This window comes from Mustela erminea, chromosome 15 (assembly GCF_009829155.1).
Source record: "Mustela erminea isolate mMusErm1 chromosome 15, mMusErm1.Pri, whole genome shotgun sequence".
NCBI classification, from domain to species: Eukaryota; Metazoa; Chordata; class Mammalia; order Carnivora; family Mustelidae; genus Mustela; species Mustela erminea.
The window spans coordinates 60,023,230-60,048,121 of NC_045628.1; the positions used below are offsets into that span (position 1 = coordinate 60,023,230).

The 24,892-nt window shown below is 36.1% G+C and overlaps 1 protein-coding gene and 1 long non-coding RNA gene across 7 annotated transcripts in view; one reads left to right on the forward strand and one right to left on the reverse strand.

Moving 5' to 3' along the window:
• FNDC3A (fibronectin type III domain containing 3A) overlaps nt 1-24,892 on the forward strand; it is a 180,659-nt gene that overhangs the window by 80,421 nt on the left and 75,346 nt on the right. For 4 of the 6 annotated variants that reach the window (XM_032314193.1, XM_032314190.1, XM_032314192.1 and 1 more), the window contains exon 4: nt 18,190-18,266. In XM_032314193.1, the coding sequence (XP_032170084.1) occupies nt 18,190-18,266 (77 nt within the window). Of the gene's footprint in view, nt 1-13,784; nt 13,883-18,189; nt 18,267-23,331; nt 23,429-24,892 lie in introns of those variants that run through there. The other 2 variants (XM_032314194.1, XM_032314195.1) reach the window with 2 other exon arrangements.
• Nucleotides 13,775-23,247, reverse strand: LOC116573867. Its single transcript, XR_004279043.1, has 3 exons — nt 23,187-23,247; nt 19,566-19,809; nt 13,775-13,862 (listed from the first exon to the last, which is right to left on the reverse strand). It is a non-coding gene; the product is annotated as an uncharacterized LOC116573867 (long non-coding RNA).

The following is a 24,892-nucleotide window of genomic DNA, read 5'->3' on the forward strand; positions in this document are numbered from 1 at the left end:
AGCAATCAATACAGTTTCATTTCTTAGAAAGCCCTTCCTATGTCTACAAAAGTATGGCTTGTGCCCTGACTGTGACGATGGTATTATATGAAGGCCCATCCAGACATGTCACCATTAACCATGAGAGTCATGCAATAACATAATTGTGGTGGTAGACTGTTTTCTTGCAGGTATGTATTAATTGCTCTAAGACTCCAGAGGTTTGCCAGAGTCATAATTTAAATGTAGAATTATGATCCCAGAATTTGTACATCAACATTTGAAAATGTTGATTGACTTTTAGAGATCAAGTTTTAGTCAAACCCTATTTTTATCCACGAAGTTTGGATCAACGAAGTTTGTATTCACCATCCCCTTCTGTTTCATTTTATCATATAAATCTTTCACCATTTTGGGGGAAATCCCTTTATTACAGTGAAAGATCATTTCAATATTGTTACATTTTTAAGAATCTTAATATGTTGGAATTCCTTACCCTTTTGTACTCCGTCTCCCATACTTAGACACTTGCCAGAACACAAAAGAGAAGAACTAAATGCATATTCTTTTCCTGGAAAGAGAATTTTCCCTAAATCTCTTTTGCTGCCCTGAAAGACAGCTCAACTCTTGACAGCCATTTGAGAAACTTAGACCCTACCTCACAGCTGACTAAGGAAAACAGACAAGTAATCCACAGTTAAAACAGAGCAAAATATATACTACAATGGAATTAAGTATGCCCAAATACATATGGGAGGCCAGAGAAGGAATACCTAACACAGCTTGGAATAGTCATTGAGTGCTTCCAGGAAAAGTTGATGCTTAAAGAAATAGAAGATTTAGCCATGAGGAAAAAAAAAAACATAAATAACTTAGAGGCAGAAGAAATCACCTGTGCAAAGGCATAGTGCACAGACGTTAGAGGAAACTGAAAGGTATGATGAGAAAGAGAGATTAGAGAACATTATACAGAGAGGGGTGTCTGGAAATGAGACTAAAAATGGAAATATAAGCTATGTTACAAATGCTTTCATATGTCATGCCAAAAATTTTAGATTTCAGGATGCCTGGTTAGCTCAGTTGGCTTAGCATCTGCCTTCAGCTCAGGTCATGATCCCAGGGTCTTGAGATTGAGTCCCATATTGGGCTCCTTGCTCAACAGGAACCTGTTTCTCCCTCTGCCTGCCACTCTCCTTGCTTGTGTGCACGCGCTCTCTCTGACAAATAAACAAAACGTCCTTAAAAAAATTTTTTTAGGTTTTATCCTGAAAGGAATGGGGAGCCACTGAGGATTTTAAACAGAGAAGTAACCAAAAAGAGTAGTAATAATGATGAGATGTGGGGATTCAGTGCGGGGGATGAGAAGAGACTAGGATGATTTACAATTTTCCTAGTCAGTTGAACAGAAAGATAAATGAGAGCATCCTTTACTATGCTAAATAATACAGAAGAAGAAAAGAATTGGTGTGGGTAGGAAGATGGAAATGATGAGCATGTAAGGTTCAAAATGCCTTTTGGTTTTATTGCTCTTGATTATAAGAAAACTTAGAATGCATACCAGTCAGGACTGTCCAGAGAAACAGAAACAATAGGATATACTTAGGATATTTAAGGAGACATTTCTTATAGCAATTAGCTTACGTGTTTATAAAGGCCAAGAAGTCTCATGATCTGCCTTCTGCAAGTTGGAGAACCAGAAAAGTTGGTGGTAAAACTCAGTTCAAATCCAAAGGTCTGAGAATCAGTGGACTGATAGTAGTCCCAGATGACAGAAAAGGAAAAATCAATTGTTCTTTCTTAAATGTTTAATGTGGGTATTCAACCTAACTCATAAAAAAATACAAACTAAACTATATTGAGATGCTGTTTTCACCTTTCACATTGGCAAATATCAAAAGTTTGATAACTACTTGTAAGGATGTGTTGAGAACATATATCAGTACAAACTCTCAGATTTGGTAATGTGAAAATGTAAATTCTCTGATAGGACAGTTCTACCTCTAATAATTTATCCTATAGATACACTGACATATTTATGAAATGATATACAAAGATACTCATTCAGCATTGTTTATAATAGCAAAAGGTTGAAAATAACTTGAATGTCTATCAATAAGGGAATAGTTCAGTAAATTATACTATGTTGTTACAGTGGAATATTACACAGCCCTCGGGAGGGAGAAAAACCGTAAGAGACTCTTAATCTCACTGAACAAACTGAGGGTTGCTGGGGGGTGGAGGGAAGGATAGGGTAGCTGGGATATGGACACTGGGGAGGGTATGTGCTATGGTGAGTGCTGTGAAATGTGTAAGCCTGATGATTCACAGACCTGTACCCCTGGGGCAAATAATATATTATATATTCATTTAAAATAAGTAATTTAAAAAGTGAAGCAGCCCTACATATACCAATATGGAAAGATCTCTAAGCTATATTATTAAGGTGGAGAACAGTGTATGTAGTACACCATCATTTCTATTTCTTTTTCATGAAGATTTCATTTATTTGAGAGAGAGGGAGGGCGTTGAGCAGGGGAGAGGGGCTAAATGGAGAGGGAGAAGCAGACTCCCCGCTGAGCAAGAAGCCTGATAACAAGGCTAGATCCCTAGACCCTGAGATCATGACCTGAGCCAAAGGCACGTGCTTAACCAAGTGAGCCACCAGGCATCCCTATCATTTGTATTTTTACAAAAATATACATGGAGTTGCTTTTATATGCATAGAATATAAAAAACTATTGGAGCACTCTGGATGGCTCAGTGGGTTGGACCTCTGCTTTCGGCGCAGGTCATGATCTCGGGGTCCTGGGATCGAGCCCCGCATCGGGCTCTCTGCTTGGTGGGGAGCCTGCTTCCTCCTCCTCTCTTTCTCTCTGCCTGCCTCTCCACCTACTTGAGATTGAAATAAATAATATCTTTAAAAAAAAAAAGAATATAAAAAACTATTTTAAAAATCATTATTTTTATTTCAATAAAACTTAAAGTTGTGAAAGCCCAAAGAAGATGACAATGTAAGAGACTGTGTAGGGGCGCCTGGATGGCTCAGTGGGTTAAAGCCTCTGCCTTAGGTTCAGGTCATGATCCCAGGGTCCTGGGATCAAGCCCCGCATCGGGGCGTGGGGGGGTCTCTGCTCAGCAGGGAGCCTGCTTCCTCCTCTCTCTCTGCCTGCCTCTCTGCTTACTTGTGATCTCTGTCAAATAAGTAAATAAAATCTTTAAAAAAAAAAAAAAAGAGACTCTGTGTAGCAGTAAATTGTGAGGGCACAGAATGTAATTTTGTGTAGCTCCGAATTTAAATGTAAATGTTATTTATCAGGCATGACATTTTATATAAAAAGCTTAATAAATGGTGGCATTTTCTGCAGAAGATCGGTCTAAAGAGTGGCTACAGAAGCCATTTTCCAGAAACCTCATGTGGCTGGTAGAACCTTAAGAAGGCAAAGAATGGTTGCTTTGGGGGAGAAACTGTGTAGCTGGGAGATAAGGTCAAAAAGGAAGGTCCCAAACCTGCAATCTAAATATCCAAAATGTTTTATGGCCATAAGCAAGGAGCCTAGGAAAAGCCCTGTCTCCCCTTTCTCGCCTTAAACCTCATCATAAATGAACTGCATAAATCAGTCTCTTTTACTTCCCAGTCTGGTAATGCTTGAATCTGAAGAGAATGAAAGGGTTATGAGGCCTCTATTTCTGTCTTTGCTCTTGTGCGAGTTTTTTCCTCTCTTTATAGTCTTTAACAAGCCATCAACATAGTGAGTTTTTTGTTCTCATTTTTTCCATTTAAAATCATGTTAGCTGGTGGAGACTTGCCCTGAGAAGGTGGGAATGAGTAGGGTAAAATAGTGGCCAACAGAAAATGACAGAAAAATAAGACCTTATAGTCCAGGTCTTCTCCTGCTGAAAGTTGGTGTATAGTGAAAAAGTACAGCAGTATCTTCAGTTGTAAAATGGCATTTGGTTTCTGTTATGAAAAATGTAGATTTAAAGGCTACTCTTCAAAAAGAATCACAAAGACAACTATTTCTGTAATTTTTATGTCTTCCAGATATTTCTTTCAGATGATTAATAGTTTTTAAAAAACAAACCAACCTGAGAATAAGGGAGAGCCCATGCTTTTCCTTTAAAAAAAAAAAAAAATCTCATAGGAAACAACATAAAAGCAAGTGCCTAAGAGCATGGGAAAGGATCCTTGGCATATTTTCAAATTAGTCTGATTATGTCAGATTAATGATGATAGAACAAAAGGTATTAAACTTACCTCCCCAGCTCTGATCTCCCTTTGGCTTTCTAGTTCTCCTGTCTTTGAGGGAAAAGAATGTTATTAAGTTTAGAGGCTTAATTTCTTCTTAGAAGACCATGCAGGACAATGTGAACATTCTATGGCAAGCCTCCAGACTAAGTTCTGTTCCTGTTAGGGAATAGGAGATCTCTGTTTCTCGGTGGGCTAATGCAGCGGAAAGATATTTTGAAACCTCATATATTGTACTCATAATAAACATCTTTTCCAATCCATCTTTTTTTAAAAAACTGTTTTAAAAAATCAATTATTTTGATTTCAATAAAACTAAAAGTTGTGAAAGCCCAAAGAATATGACAATGTAAGAGACTCTGTAGCAGTAAATTGTGAGGGCACAGAATGTAATTTTGTGTAGCTCCAAATTTAAATGTAAATTTATTTATCAAGCATGACATTTTATATAAAAAGCTTAATAAATGGTGGCATATTCTGCAGAAGATGGGTCTAAAGAGTGGCTACAGAAGCCATTTTCCAGAAAACTCATGTGGCTGGTAGAACCTTAAGACATGTTTTAAAAGGTCCAGATCTTAAATCACAGAAACTGTGAGGAAACTTAAAGATAAATATAGAGTCAGTAATGTGGGAAGTCTATAATTAAAATTAAGAAGCTTAGCTATTATGTGAAAAGAACCTATCACAACCCTTTTTAACATCAGCAATTCTGATTTAATGCAGTCTGTGCATGTTGGGTGACTGGTCTGCTCTGTCATGTGGACATTTTTTTTTCAACCTCTGTGGCCTTAATGTTTCATCCTGACAGGATTTGCGTCATTGATCCATATCACTGCCAGTGTGATGTCAGCGTGTGGGTGTGCGGTTATTGAGAGATAGTTAATCTAATGTGCTGCAATAAAATCCAAGCACTATTTCCTACTAGAATAACAAAGAATGATTCATCGTTGTTCATATTAGACTGATACTAAAAGTAGTATTCACAACGTGCATATATGCACATTAATACCACAGCCTTTGTAGTTTTCTAAAGAAGAGCACTAAAAATAACTTCTTTAGAAACAGGTACTTCATAAATACATTTCCTTCTTCAAGTTTTTTTTATCTGTATACAGTTCCGTTTAGTGCTAAAGATAAAGTCTAACCATGGTATGTTATTCTTCGAACTTTTTCTACTTGGTGTGTTATCACTAATAAATCTAAATGCTTAGCATATCTAATTATAGAAATTTTCAATTAGCTGTACACAGATAAATGAAATTATCCATAATTCTGAATCCTGCTTAGGCCCCTAATTTAAGCAGTGTACTTTATCCAGCCTTAAAAAAGAATAATATATTTTCATGGAAAAAGCCCTTAAACATCTAAGCAGTGAATAATGACCTTGATCTTTTCTCTTTCTTCTGTAACTGTCTGCCTTATTCTGTTCCCAAATCATGATCACCAGTTTGTTAAATTACTAGACTCAAGGCCTGTACTAACTGTCTGCCTCAAGTGAATAAATGTTACCAGGTGTTTTGTAGATTTATCAAATAGGCATCCACTATTAATAGGATGACTATTGGTCCCAGTTTGTCTAGGACAGTCCCAGTTTATACCTCTTATCTTGGTGACTAGGCAGTTTAACATTTGTTCCAGACTTTTCGTTGTTTAACAGAATATAATTAGTGGTTCCATTAAAATAAGCTGTGATGCATCTAGTCTGCCATTTTGTATTTCCAGCTTCTGCCATGATTTCCTCTGGTAAGCAGTGTATCCATCTCTTGTTTTCACTTTAACCTATGATTAAATCTTAAAGGCAACCAGAGTAAACTGTTTCTTTTTTCTGACCCTTACCAGAAACAAGTCAAGGATAGCAGTTAAGGTAGTTAGAAGTAAAGTAAAATGTTCTTGGATATAGAGGGCTAGGGTCTGCTAACATCTTCCAGTCTCCTGGTGGTGTCACTACTGAAGAAATATGTGATGCTGCTGCCCTCGCTGGCCACTTGGCATTACAATACTTACTGGTTGGAGGTGACCAATGGGAATTGGAATGGGTTAGATGAATATAAAATACATGCAGGAAATAAAATCTAAATATCCCTGCCACAGAATATATGGGGGAAAAAAGTTCTGAACGATTTTGTCATTTATTGTATAACTCTATAACTGCTTAATATTGGCAGTGCTTTTTTAATTTTGCAATAAACCCTTCCAGCAACAGTGAGCTAAAAAAAAAAAAAAAAAAAACTAAACTTGTTGAAACATTCAAAAGAAGCATAGAGACAATTCAGTGAGTTGTGTTTGTTAAAATTTTGAAGGTATTATAGTTCCAGTGAAAGTATTTGGAGTGAAATGTTTACACATTTCAGTAAGAAAAAAATAGTATTGTGAATATCCTCTACTTAGCAGAATTGGCTCCCAGCTTACCAGATGGCACCTAAAAATCAGAGTATTCTCTGAATATAAATATTGTAGTCTTAAAATATTACAGAAAAGAGTCAATTGATGGTATCAATAATTTCAAAGTTATTAACCATAAAATACAAGTTTCAGGCAGTTTTATGAAAAAATTTAAAATGAGACTATTGAAAAAAGAAAATTTTCAGTCATATACCAGAGATATGGCAGTAAGAGACAGATACAGCTAACAGATTGACTAAAATACATGGATATGTACTAAGATTGTGATTACTAGAGAAGTGATTAACACTACTCTAATGTCGAGATATTCAATATAAAGAAATCCATAAAATATTCCTTAATATATTTGCATTTTAATAAAGCATTTTATTTTTTAATATTTTCAGTAGAGCTTTTCATGTCCTTCAGTGTAATAAAAGCAGTTTGTCAATCAATAAAGTATTCCAAATTATGTAATTCTAATGATTTTTAGGCTGTCCTTTCACTTTCAGGAGTGTCCTAGGTTGGATGACGATGATACGGTTATCCTGCTTCTGCTATCTTTTCTCCCACTTGTATCTCCAGAGCTTAACCGGACTCAAAAACAAATCCTATTTCTCCTACTCCTAAGAGTTATTCCCAAATCCTTGTCCATAGATTTAGGGACATTTCACCAATCTAAGGAATGGGAAAAAAGGGAAAAAGAAATGGGAAAAAAAAATGAAAAGTGCTTTTTCACTGGACTAAATTTATTTAAAGACTTTTTTTTATTCTAAATTAAGTCCCTTCTGTTTTGAGGTTAAATGTTCTTTATGAATGATGATGGGGTGCCTGGGTGACTCAGTTGTTTGAGCAACTGCTTTGGCTCAGGTCATGATCCCAGAGTCCCAGGATCGAGTTCCACATCAGGCTCGAGTTCCACATTCATAAAGAACATAAATGTACTTTATGATTGATGGAATAATATATAATAGACGTCCTTCTGTTCTTAATTTATTTCTTCTTTCCCTTTAGTGTCATAATTTAGCCTTATAAAAAGCTGATTACCTTAATGAGTCCCCAGAATTTGTTTTAAAATTCTACTGCCACATAAATCAAAACACCTGGGAAATACTGCATCAGAACACAGATAACTCTGTTCTATTGACCAGTCTCTAGCCAATATCTAGCCTCTTCATCCAGCTGCCCTCAACCCAAGTCAGTCCAAAGACATACCTTGTTTTAGGATGATCCTCACATTTGTTTTCCATTGGCATGAACCATATAAAGTAAAACTTTTATTAAGTCGATACCTTAGTTTAATATACTAAAGTGGGAAATTATGCAATTATAGAAAAAGAAAATGCTACGACATGGCCAGATTCGCAAGGTGACTGAGGCCCCTACATGGAAAAGAGGAAAAACATAGGCAAGCAAATCAGAGAGATTTAAAAGAAACAAAGTTTGACTTGTTACCGCAAACAAAGTTATAGGTTCTGACTCTTTGCTCCCCTTATCTTCCTGAGATTATTTGCATCTATCATTGTCCGGTAATCCCCAGCAAGGGAGTCTTCCCATAGAGGACTTGATTAGTTGCAGATGTCATTGACCTTTCCTAGGTCCCTTGACTACATGGACATGCATCAGTTATGATCTAAGCTGCATGAGCTTAACACATGTTATTTAGATGTTAATCCAGGACCTGTATGCCTAATACTACCTCAAGAGTCAGGATCACAATCATAATCTTTTGGAGAATTAGATTTTTATTTGTAGAGGAGTGGAATGAGATGTATTTCACATCCCCACTCTTAATGTCTTTTTTTTTTAATTAATGTCTTAATGATTTGAAACCAGTGAGCTGAATGAGGCTGCACCTTTAATTTTTTAACATGCAAATGACCCAGACTGATTTCCATCTAAGAACAGCCTTAATAAACAACTGATCTTGTTTATTTATTGCCAGAAAGATTTTTATAAAATGAAAGTTAACTCTTCCAACTTTAATTTGCCTCATAGTTAACAATCCCTTTCTGCATTCAGCTGATTCAGCTCTCTTGCTATCTTGGCTGTTTATTTTGCAACTGCTTTTTGGGATACATTGCTAAAAGTTAAGACATTTATTGATGCATCACTAGATTTTATATATGGCAGAAGTCAGCATTGGGCTATACCTGCTTTAGTTTTTTTCAAGCTGAATAATTGGGGCTATGCTCTATGGCAGTTTGAGACACTTGATCAGCAGAAGGCAAGGACTAGCTTGACAGTGTGGTCCTTGATGCCTTTTTTTTTTTTCAGCATAACAGTATTCATTATTTTTGCATCACACCCAGTGCTCCACGCAGTCCATGCCCTCTATAATACCCACCACTTGGTACCCCAACCTCCCACCCCTCCCCTGCCACTTCAAACCCCTTAGATTGTTTTTCAGACTCCATAGTCTCTCATGATTCACCTCCCCTTCCAATTTCCCCCAACTCCCTTCTCCTGTCTAACTCCCCATGTCCTCCATGCTATTTGTTATGCTCCACAAATAAGTGAAACCATATGATAATTGACTCTCTCTGCTTGACTTATTTCACTCAGCATAATACCTTCCAGTCCCGTCCATGTTGCTACAAAAGTTGGGTATTCATCCTTTCTGATGGAGGCATAATCTCTATCGTGTATATGGACCACATCTTCCTTATCCATTCGTCCGTTGAAGGGCATCTTGGTTCTTTCCACAGTTTGGCGACCGTGGCCATTGCTGCTATAAACATTGGGGTACAGACGGCCCTTCTTTTCACTACATCTGTATCTTTGTGGGTCCTTGATGTCTTAATTTTAACTTTATTTCAATTCATACGAACCAGAGAGGTTTTATGGCCCACCTCTAGAGGGCGTAAGACTAGCCTTAGTCCTCATTTATATTTTCTGTATTAGTGTTCCCTTTTCTTTAGTTTGTCAGCTCTTTTGTTTTGAGTTTTGTTTTGTTCAGTTACGTTATTTTTAGGGGGTTTTTTAGCTTTTGTTTTTGTTGCTGTATGTTTCTCTTAAATCTCCTTAAGTTACTTTTTTTTTTTTAAGATTTTATTTATTTATTTGACAGAGAGAAATCACAAGTAGATGGAGAGGCAAGCAGAGAGAGAGAGAGGGAAGCAGGCTCCCTGCCGAGCAGAGAGCCCGATGCGGGACTCGATCCCAGGACGCTGAGATCATGACCTGAGCCGAAGGCAGCGGTTTAACCCACTGAGCCACCCAGGCGCCCCTCCTTAAGTTACTTTTGAAACAGTTTTGGCTGTTATTTTATTCACTGTTTTCTGTAAGATATCCCTCATTTAACTAAAAGCTTTTAGAGTCTTCACAAGAGTTTCAGTGAGATATATTTAGGTGCATTTTGCTTTGCTATCATTATGTGTAACTAGCACATATTTGAGGTGTATTGTGTGGGGTCTTTTATCCAAATGTTTGGTGCTTTTCTATTTGTAGTTTATCTTCAAGTAAATTTTGGTATTATTATGCTGCAGTTTTCTCATTCATTTTATAATTTGTAATACAAGTTATATCCAAACAAGAGAGGCAGTATAATGTAGTGGTGAAAAAACACAGATTTCAAAGCTAGAACACCCAATTCTTCCTAACTGTGAGACCTTGAAAGTTAATCTCTTTGTATCTTAGTTTCCTTACAGAAAATGGAAGTAATAGTTATCCCACTTCAGAGGGATATGATGCTGCTTAAATGAGTTAATAATCTATAAATAATATATATATAGATTATAAATAATCTATATACCCACTTACACCAGTGCCTGGTACCCAATAAGTGCATATAAACACTTGGGTGCATTCTCACCCAAATGCCACTTTGTGCTTGTATTGACAAATCTACCTGAAAATCAACAGTGTAAGAATACTAATAGTTAATGTGTTAAAATGTTATCAGAAAGTCAAGACAATTGCTGTGACATGTCAGCTATTGGTTTAGAGAACCCTCTGCAAAATGTTTTGAGACAATATTGTGAAAATAAAAATAAAAAATAAAAACCAGGTGCATTTTAAGTTTGCTAGAATTCTCATATAATCAGGTAAGAAAGGGAAAATGAAGAATATGCTCATCACTGCAGAATGCATTCCTATAATTGTAACATCATTGATGCATCCTTTCTCTTTGCTTACTTCTGGGAAAATTATTTGATGCACATTGTTGAATCAACAGGGCCTTTAGGAAATACGAAATATGTCTACTTTACATTGTCCTTATTCTAACCGAATAATTTTTGAAGGTGTGGACCATGTCACCAGTCCTGATCATTAGAACTCTATGGCAACTGTAAGGATAATGAGGGCGGAGAACTTAAAATCTTACTAGAAGGGTTGAAAATAGAGAATGGGACAGAAATAACAATAGAGCAAAGAGCTAGTCGAGGACCAAGTGGAAATAATGTCAAGAATAAACTGAGGAGATAGCTTTGACCTAGTAGAGAGACAGTGGTTCTTCTGAAGATAGTGGTTCTTCTGAAGATAGAAGAAAGAGGTGAGAAAATTTTGACATATGTGATTGAGGTCATGTTGGGCAGGTCCTTAAAGGATGGTGGAGATCTTTGATAATCACTCTAGAAAACAAGATAGGCTATTAACCAAGGATAAATTTCTGAAAGGATTCCTAAACGATGCTGATGGCTAAATTAAGGTTGGAGATAACTAAATTTTCAAACATGACAGTCTGAGTACTATTTGATTTCTACAGTTCAGATCTAAGAAAAGTTAATTATCTGGCTAAAATTGGGGACTGTGTGGGGAGGGGACATAAAAGGAAGACATCCATGGGAAAGGAAATCAGGCAGTGAAGGCAGTGTTCGATCAAAAGGAAAGGGAAATCATTATGAGAAAGAACACATGTTGAAGAAAGAGAAAATGGAGAAATGAAAGATAGATATGGTGGCCAGAGACTGAATGAAAGTCTAAGATTTCAAAGATGAGATAGTAGAATTCTAAATTATAAGTTCCAGGATGTGTCTTTAAACATGAGATACTAAAAACTAGAATAGAAGAGTTCCAGAAAGTTTGATGCTAAGTTTTTTGAGCATTGAAGTCATTGTGCTATGGAAAAAAACTGTGAACATGGTGCCCAAGCTTTTAGTAAATGAGAACTGCATATGACAGCAGTGAAAAGAGGTAGAGGGTGATCTACTCATATGACATGATCTCAAGGAAAAAGAAACTTGAGCATGAAACAGGAACAACAGTGGTAATGGGAAACAGCCTTGGGGTGTCTGGAAACTGCCTCGGGAGAGAATGGGAAGCTTCTGCTCCCAGGGGCGGCTAGAAAAATTGTCCTGGGGGGAGCCAGATTTCATATAAAGGAAATATATCAACAAGTCTTCGTGAAAATGTTGAGGATGTGAAGGAATTTTTTTATAATAGGGGAAAAGGTTTTAGTGAGCTCAGTGGAAAGAATTGAGAAAGCTATCATCAATTAAAGAAAGTCAAGAAATGGAAATATAGCTGTGTGAGAACATGAGTGAAAATGAGGAAGTGGGCTGCCAGGGATTGCTTTTTGTTTAAGGGCTGAAGATCAGAGGAATGGTTAGATTTGCTGAGAGGCTGAATTCAGCATTTATAAGCAGATTCTGTTGAGATCAGGACAATCTTTACTCTCAGGCCTTGTTCTTCAGGAGCCTTGCTTTTCTATAAGGACTTTGAAATTAACAATTACCCTTTGCCACTTTTGAGAATGGTCCTTTAGGTGTCTGACATGTATTTACTGAAACCTGTTGCTCTAGGTTGTATCTCTTGCTAACTCTTTTCCACATTCTTGGGAGAGTGGGGCTTTGAACATTACACACACACACACAAACACACACACACACACACATTTTTTAACTATAGCCCTATCATTAGATAATCCTGGCTTTGTCTCTTTGTGTGCCCTTGGCAAGTTACTTAACTGCATGCATTCTGCTTCAGTTTCCCTACCTATCATTGATACCTCCTTCAGTTATTGTAAAGACTGAGTTAACACATGAAAATCACTCCAAATGGTGCCTGGGACATACTTTGCAACATATAATTATTTTTGAAAACACAGAGCAATCACGCTTTTATTTATAATAATAACTATCATTTATTGAGTGGTACCAACCAGTATACTTAGTACTTTAAATATATGTAATTTGATTCTCACAACAATGCTGTGAGGTTGATTATTTTAACCTTTCTACAGAAGGAAACAGTCTCAAAGAAGAGCAGTAAATTGCCTTGCTAAAAAATACTGAAGCTTTTATAAAACTTAAATCTTTTGACACCAAAATTTATTTTCTTTCCACTGTGCAACTTGTAAACAAATCACAATCATTATCATTACCTATACATTTGTATTAGCTACTAATAAATTTCCTTAGTTTACATAGCACCATAAAGTAATGAAAAGACCTCAGTCTTCTTCCCCTCACTTGTAACATCTTTAGTCTCTTTCCTGATATCCAGGGGAGCTTTGGTAGAGTGCCTTGATCCTGAAGTGTGTAGCCTGTCTTTTAAGATTTTATGGACGTGAGCAAGAATGCCATCCATCAAGTATCTGTATTAATGTCCATGTTAAATCTTAAAATAAACATATGGCAACAAAACAAAATTAGAAATAAAGTAAAAACAGCCCTTAAAGTGGTAGCTTTTATTAACTTGAGAGGCAAAGGCCAAGCCTGAGACATAAAACCCGGGTTTGAGGAACACATTGATCAAGCCAATATTCTATAGACAATTGTGCTGTGGGCATTCTTTAATGGTTAAGCATGGAGAGTGGATCAAGTTACAGGACATTTCAGAGCGAATCCTCTAAATTAATAAATGTTACAAATAACTTAAATTTTATAAATGAAAGTAGCAGACTGGATAATAAAAACTGAATTAGAAGATAATGCCTATCATATAGGAGGGAAGTGAAAACAAAAAGGATGGTTTTACAGCAGAAACGTATTTCTGTACATGTATTTTGATGAGCTTTGGGGTTAGTTCACGGGGAAGTCTGAATGATGGCAAAATTCAAGGCATTAGCAGTAGAGACCATTTAATCATTTACTATATCCCAAATGCTGACAGCGGGAATGTTTGCTTTTTTCCCCTTTCCCTTTCCGCGGGTCGCTGCAAGTCACGTGATAAGCATCACGTGACTCGGTCAAAGGATCTTTTCCTCTCGCTGCTTTGCAAAAAAAAAAAAAAAACAGCGGAACTGTTCTCCAATTAAAGCTGTTAACGTGTACTACGCTGTTTCCTTGTTGGATTTTGTTCTCTGCTGCTACTGTAAAAACAAAATGAGTGGTAAGATTTGCTGACTATTTTTGAACATTCTTCTTCTATTTTAAAACATAGAAAGCATTGTATTAATCTAAAGTCGTGCCGTGTGTGTTTTTTCAATAGATGCCAAATCTGTGGCAGTAAAAATATTTTAAATTGTAGCCATGTAGTTATAAAAAGATTAGACTCTATTTGGAGATGGGATGATTTTATATTCCATGGAGTATTCCTTACCAGCGCTTTTATTTTACTAGGTTTTTCTTTTTACCACTAAAATATGAATATTGGCACCAGATTATTTGGAAGCCATTGTGAAAGCTTGCTTATAAAGAGAATGTGTAGCACGTCAGCAGCCCGTTGCATTTTAAGAATTTAAACTCAGATTTGTAGTTTCGTCAAAAAAACCTCTCTAAATGTGAATGTATGCTAATGAAAAATAATTTAACTTACAGTAGATGAAATATCATCTTTATTAAGTTATTGATGGCACTTTTTAAGGAATGGAGGTGAGGAGCTTCTCAAATTTCTTAAGACATTTGGTGAATAAGCATTGTTTGCTCTTCTGCAAGGTTTTAGAATAGGAAATAATGCCCTTAAAATGATTTTAATAGCTTTATGTTTGGGGGTAGATTTTGCTTAGATCATGTAGATTATTAAGGAGCTCCTGGTGTATCTACAGTTGTTCAGATAAAGCTACTCTTGTTCCAGATGTGCATTTAATGGTACAATCTGTAACAGATTTGGCTTCTTTACTAGGACAGAATAACTCCCTCTCCCCCCACCCCCCGCTTCACTGCATTTACAGGGTTTGTAGTTAATCTTTTAGTATTTTCAGTATATTACGCCAACAATACAAGTATTGGTGAAGCTGAGCGGGTAGATGAACATTTGCTTCATTAAGCATGCAAGGTTTTAGGGGTTGCTGCTGTAGGTAGAAATAGCAACTGAAGTGGTACTGTAAATATTGTAGTTCTAAATTGTATTTACTGTGTTTTCATAATGGGAGTTTTGTGTGTTCAGTGTTGGATGTTATTTCACGCCAGTATTTTAGGAATTAAATACAGTATCCGTGAATTGTCTCTAAAAAAATGAGCCATGTACAATTTCTGCCTCAGGATAAGAAAATTTACTTGCTAGAATGAAATGATTACTTCTTAGGGAAATGAGTTAATAGTTATTCCTGGACTGCAACTAGTAATGTGTTTACTGCTGGTTTATTTTAGGTTGGGTTTGTTCTGTTCTGTTTTCAGTATCACACTTAAATATATTTAAAGAATAGAGTAGAATTTTGTTCTACTAAAATATAAACTATAAAGCAGCTTTCAAAGTATATGGTTTGAATTGTAATTATATAGTATTTATGTATTTATATTTTTAGTAAAAAGGCAATCCAGGCAGCTGTGTAGTTTTGCAATTTTAAATATTATCAGTAGTAACTTATTTTTTATTCTGGAGGCTGAAAAACAACAAAAACCTATTCTGATGACTTGCTGTAAGAATTAAATTTGACAACATTTGAAAGGAAGCACAGTCTGTGGCACGTTTAGTAGAAGCTCAAAAATACTGATTTCCTTTACTAAGATTACAAATAGGATTTTGATGAATTCTCTTTCTGGTTCCCAGCTAAATTTCACATATTATGAATAATATTTAAGCCAGTTGCAGGATTCATAAAGCTAGTTTACTGTAGGTTTATGTAAAATAGCTAATAGATGTAAACTAGAATTTTCTTAAAACTGTTCTCATTTTCTCTTGAGTCCAGCATAGAGAAGTTAAAAGTAAGTTTTGGATAAACCCTTTCTTGCCTAGAGGTATAAAGTACCTCACAAGTTTTATTTTGTAAGGTAATAGGTTAATGTTGGCTTAAATGCAGGAAAAATTTTTTCTGCCTTTCTCTTTTTTTTTTTTTTTTTTTTTTTAAAGATAACAAAGACCTTAATTTTCCTTAGAAGCTTTGGACCCTCAAATTACATCAGTTGCCAGTAATGCATAGTATCCTTAAATGAAACTGTCTGGTTTTAAATCCTCTTTCTGCCACTAGGGCAAGCTTAACCTCTCTGCCTTAATTTCCACATGTAGAAAATGGGAGTAATAACAATAATACTTACCTGCTGGTAGAATGATTATGAGGAGAAAAAAGAACACAAAAGGCCTAACATATATAGTAAGTTAGTATTAACTATATATAATAAGCTATTTTAAGAAAATATTACAAACAACTAAACGTATTTGGTGGGCTGTTTGGGATGGGAAGAATATTTTGTTGAAAAGTTATTTTTAGGGGCACCTGGGTGGCTCAGCTGTGCCTTCAGCTCAGGTCATGATCCCAGAGTCCTGGAATTGAATCCCACATCAGGCTTCCTGCTTAGTGAGGAGTCTGTGTCTTCCTCTGCCCACTTCCCTGCCTCCTGTTCATGCTCACACTCTGCTAAATAAATAAAATCTTTTTAAAAAAAGAAAAGCTTTTTTATAGTCATATGTAGCATAATTTGGTAGTTGCCCCTACACAGACACACACACATAAGCTCCTTACTTCCTCATGCCCATTTGAGTCTTGAACCTATTCTCTCTCTTCCTCTCCCTATCTCTCCTTTCATTCCTCTTTCCCTCCACTTTTCTCTCTCCCCCCCCTTCCTCTGCTTCAGCCCTCCTCACTCAGGCTTCTTCACCCTTCCCTTTCTCCAGTAACCTCTCCTCCGTTGTCCCCTCCCCTCCTTTTTTGCCTGTATTTTCTCCTCCTCTGTCCTTTTCTTCTTCCCTCACCGCTGTTCAGCATTTACCCTCCCGCACCCACCTTTTCGTACATGCTCTTTTCTCTTTCTTTCCCTGTGTCTCACCATCTTTCCCCTGCCCCAGCCACCAACTACTTTGTTGCTTGCTTGTCACTCCTTTCCTTCCCTGAAAAGAGGAGAGTAGTTGTATTCTGGTTTTGCTCTAACCTCCATGCTCTTCATTCTGTTTTCCTGAAGTATGTGTAATATTACCAGTGAAATTTATTTCTTTTCTGCTCTATGATTTAGCTTTTCTTCTTTCTTTTCTTTTATAACTGATATCCATTATGTGTACTCTGCAGGTTGAAATTCCACATATAAAAAGAACTCTTCCTCCATTACATTCTTCATTAGACTCTTGGGTACATTTATTCCTAAAAAATGAGTGAGGCTCCTTGAGAAGGTTTAATTTCAAGCTACTAAAAACTAATGGGTGAGGGGACAGTGCAGTCTAAAGTTACAAAGTAAAAAGGATCTGAAGGTGAGATTCTTCTTTAAAAAAAAAAAAAAGTTGCATAAAGCAAGTAAGATTTGTTACTAGAAAAAATAAAACACACCTTCCCAAAATGCCTATTTTATCCCACAAATGTTGAGAGAAGATAAATGAGATAATATTTATAAAAGTTAGCTGGAAAGGATAACAGTAAAAGTGAAAGAAAATGTAGAACAAGGTAAGCTGAACTTTCTCTTTTTGGGGGGAACTTTTTGTTTAAGAAACAAAAATTGTTCCTTGGCTAAATATGCATGTACAGTATTTTTCTAATTTTGTTCTCAAGTCCCCACAAATACTACTTACATATTACACAAGAGGGTTTGAGCACTAATAGAGAAGTCCCAAATTTCTAACTCTTCTCCCTCTTATTGCTCATCCATCTTGACTTTTTTTTTCCTATTGCTTTTTAGAATTTTGCTTTTTTGTATCTTTCATTGATTTTTATGTGCAAAGTTTAGGTTGATTCTCCTCTAGGTCACTGTTTCTTAATTTGCATAATCATAAGATTCACCAGATGTATCTGTAACTATGTATAGTGACTCAAGACCTCTCTGTAAGTATAATAATCTCTAGGAGCCTTGAAATCTGTGTTTTAAAAAACTCCCCAGGTGACTCTTTTGATGATCCAGACAGGTTAAAAAAAAACACAACTGCAGGTAAAAAATAATCAGTACACTTTTCAAGATATATTCTTATATTTTATAGCAGTTGAATCATCTGAATTTCTTTTCACAGTAATATAGTTACTGTTAACTTGAGCATTCGGTTTATTTTTTTTTAATTTTTATTTTTTTAGAAGATTTTATTTATTTGACAGAGAGAGACCGCGAGAGAGGGAACAAAAGCAGGTAGAGTGGGAGAGGGAGAAGCAAGCTTCCCACTGAACAGGGAGCCTGACATGGGACTGGATCCTAGCCTGAGCCAAAGGCAGGCGCTTAATGCCTGAGCCACCCAGGCTCCCCAAGCATGTAGTTTAGACGAAGTATTCAAAGTGGAATTCAAATTGTTTTCAATGTTAGCTTGCTAAGTAATCCTGGATTAACACATCATTTCTGTGATCCATTCAGGTCCTGCTCAGGTTCCAATGATGTCCCCAAATGGTTCTGTGCCTCCTATTTATGTGCCTCCTGGATACGCCCCACAGGTATGTGTTTGTGGTTTTTTTCTTTATATATCTATATAGTAGGGAACAAATATTACTGTTTAATTTAGATAAAAAATACCATTTCAGTACCAAAGCTTACCTGGTACAATATGTCTTTTGGTATCTGTTTCACATTCTAGTACATTTAGTGTATTTGGAAAGGAGGAGAAATGAAATTGACAGCATTATCATTTGGCCTTGGCTTTGGGTGTTGAATTATTATAGAAAATTAATTCTAGAGCTTTATTTCCCTGAATATGTGATAATGTAAGTAATATCTTAAGGTTTAAAGGTGCTTGGAAGACCCTAGACAGTGTGTACCATCTGGATTCATAAAATATCTCATGAACACCCATAATAATTATATGGAACATTGTGGTACATAGAAGAAAATTTAGACCTATAGACCATCAGCCCTAAAGGCTAAGGGAATCAGTATCATCACACATTTACAGTCCTTTCCTATGCACCACTTGGGAAGCCCTGACTTAAAGAGTAAAATACAGCTAACTTATTTGCACAGGCAAACTGAATTAAATGTAAGGCCTCAGGTATTCTGAGTATCATCTGGTACTAAAATTCTGTGTAGTCTGCACTCATTGCCTCATATCCTTTTTAGAAATAATTCAGTTTCTTTTTTTTAAGCACTGAAGTTATACTTGAAATTTTCTTCAGGTCCTCCCTTACTTCCTTCATGATTATGTCAGAATATTGGTGGGATATTGTGATAGATTAACTGCCCATACTATGAAGCCCACCACTGTGAATGACAGCAAAAGAAGACCATGCTGGTGAGGAGAATAGAAGTCATATGAGAATTAGAGTCAGAAAAGCTGGATCCATTTCTTATTTCAAGCGCTTGCTGGCTGTGTGGCCTTAGACAAATCAACTTCCTTAAGTCTTCTATGTCCTAACCAGAAGATAGGATGATAACATATAACATTTCAAAGTATGTGTAAGCTTTTCAGAAGCTATCTCTACTTTTGTTTGACGTATTGACGGTTCTGTGTTATCCTACTATATCTGCTCTCTGATATGGTCCAAACTCAAAGGCCTTTTTTCCAGCCTTACCCTTTTTGTGACCCCCTAAACATTTGACACTACTGATACAAGTTTACCCCAAATTTCCTTGACATAACACTGTTCTGATTCTTTCTACTTTACGTGGTTGCTCCTTCTCAGACCTTTCTCCGCTAAGCTCTGTATTTGGTGCTACTGACAATTTATTTCAGTGCAACTAAAGAGTATCCAGCTTTTCTCACACCTACCAGTACTTTTATTTTTATGGCAGATTCCTACCCTTCTCATTTCATTCAGTTATGACCTTCAAGAAGTAGCTTTCCTTGAATGTTTCCAGGTGTCTCTCCTGTGGGTTCTCATGGCACACTATGTATATCCTTTTAATGAATTTCTCACAGTTTAATAATTTTTTTTCTTCTGAGAAGATTTTGAACTCTTACAGTTCCTGTACTCAGCAGTGTTCAAAAGATATGTATTGAGTGCTCATGTATGTCAGGCAGTCTTCTAGATGATTGTGATGTATCTGTAAATTAAAGGCAAAAACATCTGTCTCTCTGTAGTTAACATTCTTGTGGGGAGAAGAAAACCATAAGCATATAACACATGGATAAATTATGTAGTACGTTAGGTAGTAAGCAGTGGGGTTGGAAAAGGAAAGAAAATAGACCTTGGTTACATTTTAAAATAGGGTAGTCAAAATAGGCCTCTTTGGAAAAGTGACATTTGAAGGTCAAGTAGGAGTCTACATGGCTTAATTGCAGTATTGTTGTGTCTTGGGAAATAGACCTGAGGAGATGGGAAACAGATGGGGGAATAGCCATTTGATGGAGCAGTCAGAACACACACACTTACTAGTTAAGTCTACCATCTTACAAGGGTGTAGTTTATAGCACCCAAAACAATACAGTCATAATACCACAGGTCACCTTAACAAATATAATAATAATGAAAATGTTTGAGGGACACCTGGCTGGCTCAGTTGGGAGAACTTGGGATTCAGTCTCAAGGTCATGAGTTCAAGCCCTACATTGAGCCTGCTTTAAAAAAAAAAGAAGGAGGGAACGAGGGAGGGACTATTGTGAAGTATTGTAAGGATTACCAAAATTTGACACAGAAACACCAAATGAGCAAATGCTGTTGAAAAATGGCACCAGTAGACTTGCTCAACACAAGGTTGCCACAAACTTTGAATTTTTTAAAAATGCAGTATTTGCAAAGTTCAGTAAGGCAAAGCACAGTAAAATAAAGTATGCCTGTATTCATATGCTCCCTTGATGTTTTCCTTTCTCCGTGGTTTTGTTAATGCTCTTATCTGGGGAATGTTACTCATTTGCTCATTTCTGCCTTTTAGAAGTCTACCCATTCTTGAGGATCTAGATCAAGTTATTTATACCATCTCTTGGTTATAAATTAAATGCCACCTAGTATCATAATTGTGGAATTTTACAGGATTTTAAGTTCCTTGAGGATAGGTGCTGCCTTTTAATTTTTTTCATTCTATGGTAACCCAAATACAGTAGATATTTCATAAATATTTGTCAAATAAGTGAATGAATTTTAATAGTAATCTCACTGGAAGGATTATGTGAGGCTAGTGGGCTACTGTTACCTACCTTAATTTAAGATTAAGACTGTCTGGAGGAGATGTATCATTTTCAGGTACACAGGAGTAATCAGTAAACAAAAATGTATAGTCTCATCATCATTGAAATAATTTAAATACCCACTATCTAAGTGGGTATTCTAGCATTTTGACATCATTGTGGAAATAACCCACCATTTCTAGCATACACAATTTCTAATTTAGAAAATACTTAAGAATCAGGTTCTGGGCACAGCTAAGCACTTAATCATTGTCCAAAACTTGACATATAAGGAAACATAATTATCTTAGCAAATCTAGAAGCTGGGAGTTGAGCCAAATGCTAAGACATATAGGAGACTATAATAAAGTACAGGTGGTATTTCTCTCAGTAGAGAGAAGACTTGGCTCAAGGTCGTGAGTTCAACCGCTGCATACATAGCACAAGTACTAAACTCATGAATACCTATCATCCATGGTCTTCCTTTAGACTTTAATGTACTTATCTCCCCTTGTGGCTCCTCACCTCTCTTTCTTGCCATGTATATGAATGTGTATCTTAGATCACTGTGAAAAGCAGTGATCTAAGGGGCATAGGTGGAGGTCACATAATATTTTTGCCATATTATTACATAATAAGTCCGTGGATTCAGCAAATTTATGCATCCTAAAAAGTTAGATCAGGCAAGCAAATATGGCAGAAATAAAAATCCAGTTTTGGGACTGTTTAGCTCTATCACTGAGGAAATAGTAATATGTACCTAAGAGAATAGTGGGGCAGAAAAGTGAAAGATCCCAAAGATAGATCTTAATTTAAGATTCAGATCGAGATTTAATGAAAGTACTTTTAGGAGAAAAATATGAAAAAAGTCATGATTTACCTAGGATATATCAACCTTCAAATTTGTAATGTTTATACCAATGGCATGTCCTATTAACTTTAGAACCACTTCAGATACTAACTCATCATTAACTCGTACATATACTTAACTTCATTTTAAGAGTAATATTAGACAAGGACAGGGTATCAGTAGCTTTAAAGGAATAATTGTTTTTCTTATTTAAGATTTGTAAAATCCAGATCCTCTGTTAATATTGAAATTGCTAGTATTGTATTATACTTCCTTTGTGAATTTATTCAGAGTTCTGCAATATTGTTTATTTTACAATATTTATACTTTATTGCTCTGTATTTTAGCATTCTTGTCAAAAGTAATGGGAGGGAACCTGGATGATTTTATTCTGTTGACCTTAAGTTTTGAAGAGAAGGTTACTTTATAAAGATGTAAAATGCCCTTGCCATCGAAAGGGTAGAGTTCCTAAGGACAGTTTCCCCCCTTTACCACTAGTGAACAAATATAGCTCTTAAAATAGACTTAATTTGGGGTGCCTGGGTGGCTCAGTGGGTTAAAGCCTCTGCCCTCAGCTTGGATCATGATCCCAGGGTCCTGGGATCCTGCCCCGCATTGGGCTCTCTGCTCAGCAGGGGAGCCTGCTTCCTCCTCTCTTTCTTTGCCTCCTTCTCTGCCTGCTTGGGATCTCTCTCTCTCTCTGTCTCTCTCTCTGTCAAATAAATAAATAATAATCTTTTTAAAAAATAGACTTAATTTTTTGGTTACATAACTTTTATTGTTGAATTAGAAAATGAATCATCATTTTTAGAAATCATTATTTTTTAAGAAGCAATTTTTTTATTAACCATGAAACTCTGAAAGTTACTGTCCAGTATGATAGACTTAAAGCTAGTTTAAATGATATGCAGAAAGAAAAACTTGTTCATTAGATGCTTAAACATAAAGGAATACTAATTTTGCAAACAAGCCAGTGGAAAAAAATATTTTTTTCGTAAAGAACAAATATACTTGTGTACTTTAAATATAGTTGTATATTTTTCTAATCATGAGTATGTAGAAAACGTGGAAAGGGTAGGAAAAAAATTACATTGAATGTTTGTAACGTAAAGGTACTCTCTGTAAACATATAATAAATATCCCTGTAGCCTTTAACTACAAAATTACAAACATAATTTTAGATGTAGCCTTAATGATTTGTATTTTTGTAGTTTAAAAAGAAAGGGAGGTTTGTGAGAGATTGACCTGCTTCAAGAGAAGCAGGAATATGTACCAAATGAACTAAGTTACCAAATGGGAAAACAAAAACTGTAAAACACAGAAAGCAAATGGTGATAGGAGTAGAAGGAACTTAATTTACTGGCAAATAATACTAACTTACAGTCTCTAAGAGCATTGCAGCACAGAATAACACTTCATATTTTAGTGATGAAATTAATGACTTAACAAGAAAAGATTAGAGACTACCTGAATGGGACACCTAAAAAGCAGCATCAAAAGTTCTGTCCTTCTGCCTCTCTTTAATGGCTCCCTGTTTTTTTATGGAATGTGGGTTGTTATGGTGATGAGAGGGTACCTAACAGGAAGGGGATTGTAGATCTCATAATGTGGGGAAGGGAGCTAGATCAACTTCAGGAAAAGTCTGAGATTACTTCTTTGAGCTGGACTTGGTATTTCACTTTGCCTTTATGTCAGCACACAGCAATGAGGTCAGTACGTTTTTCAGAGATTCTACATACCAGTCTGATCTCAGTCTTTTCTGTCAAAATTTCGGCTGCAGTAATGCTGCCAAAAGACATGGGCATTGTTGTGTGTGTATGTATAGTTGTAAATATAAAATAAATATCTGTTGAATGAATGGCCAGAAATACCTATATTATTATTTAGTAGCTTAAAGTGGGAATAGTTTTGGGTTTAGGGTAAGGCCATAGAAGTAGGTTGCTAAAAGTTAGGCAGAAGCAAAGGTTGTAAGAATTGAGGAAATCACAGAATTCAAATAATACGGTGTTAAAAGGGGGGAAATTATGTGGCATTCTAGTAGAACTAATGGAATACATTTATAACTGGTTGTATCATTGATTCAGCAGTTTTCTTTGAGCATCTGCCCTATGCTAGGAGTTGTTTCAGGTGTTGGGAAGAAAATAGAAAGCAGAACAGATTTGTCATGGAATGTATATTCTGGTGGAGAACAGACACACAATAGAAAATATAAACACAAATTCCTCTTTCTGTAGCCCCTTTTAATTATGTCTGTGTTTCGTAAAGGAAAAAATAGGGCTTTGCCGAGTTAGAAATTGTGTGCCATGTGTGGGTAGGTAGTCAGATTGATGCTGATAGCCCTGTTTAATTCTATTTTACTGTCTTTCCTTTGTTTTAATTTTTTTAACATAGACTAATTTGGATTAAATTTTATCTTTTCTTTTCACAACTTACTGATTCTATTTTAATCATCACCATTGGTGTACCCTGTTAGTATAAAATTCATTGCCTGCATGCTTAGCCATTTGTCAGCACCTGGACTTAGCGGATAGTTTTGAGGCCCCCAACCTCACTCCTGGCTTCTCAGAGGGTTACTTGAAGTGGTTCAGTTCTCCACATTCTTGGTCCTGATCTGGCCCTTTTTTTCTTTCTTATGTTTCCTAGCTTTCTTTTTTTAAATTGTGATAAAATATACATAACAAAAAATTTACCACTGTAACTTTAAATGTACAGTTTAATGTCATTAAATGTATTCACTGTTGTACTACCTTCACTACCATCCATCTACAGAACTCTATTTTTTGCAAAACTGAAACTGTGTACCTAATAAAAAATAACTTCCCGTTCTTCCTTCTCCTGGCTTATCTTTATATTTTAAATGTTCTTTTTCAGTAGAAAAGTGGTTTTAATTTCATAAATAATTTAGCTGTTTCTTTTTAACCAGTGAGATCTTGCTTATGTTGTGACATTTAAAAAGACACTAAAATCTGGAGAGGACTATGCTAAGCAAAATAAGTCAAGCAGAGAAAGTCAGTTATCACACAGTTTCGTTTACTTGTGGAACATAGGAATAACATGGAGGACATAGGAGAAGGAAAGGAAAAATGAATTGGGGGAAATCGGAGGGGGAGTTGAACCCTGAGAGACTGTGGACTCTGAGAAAACAAACTGAGGATTTGGGAAGGGATGGGGGT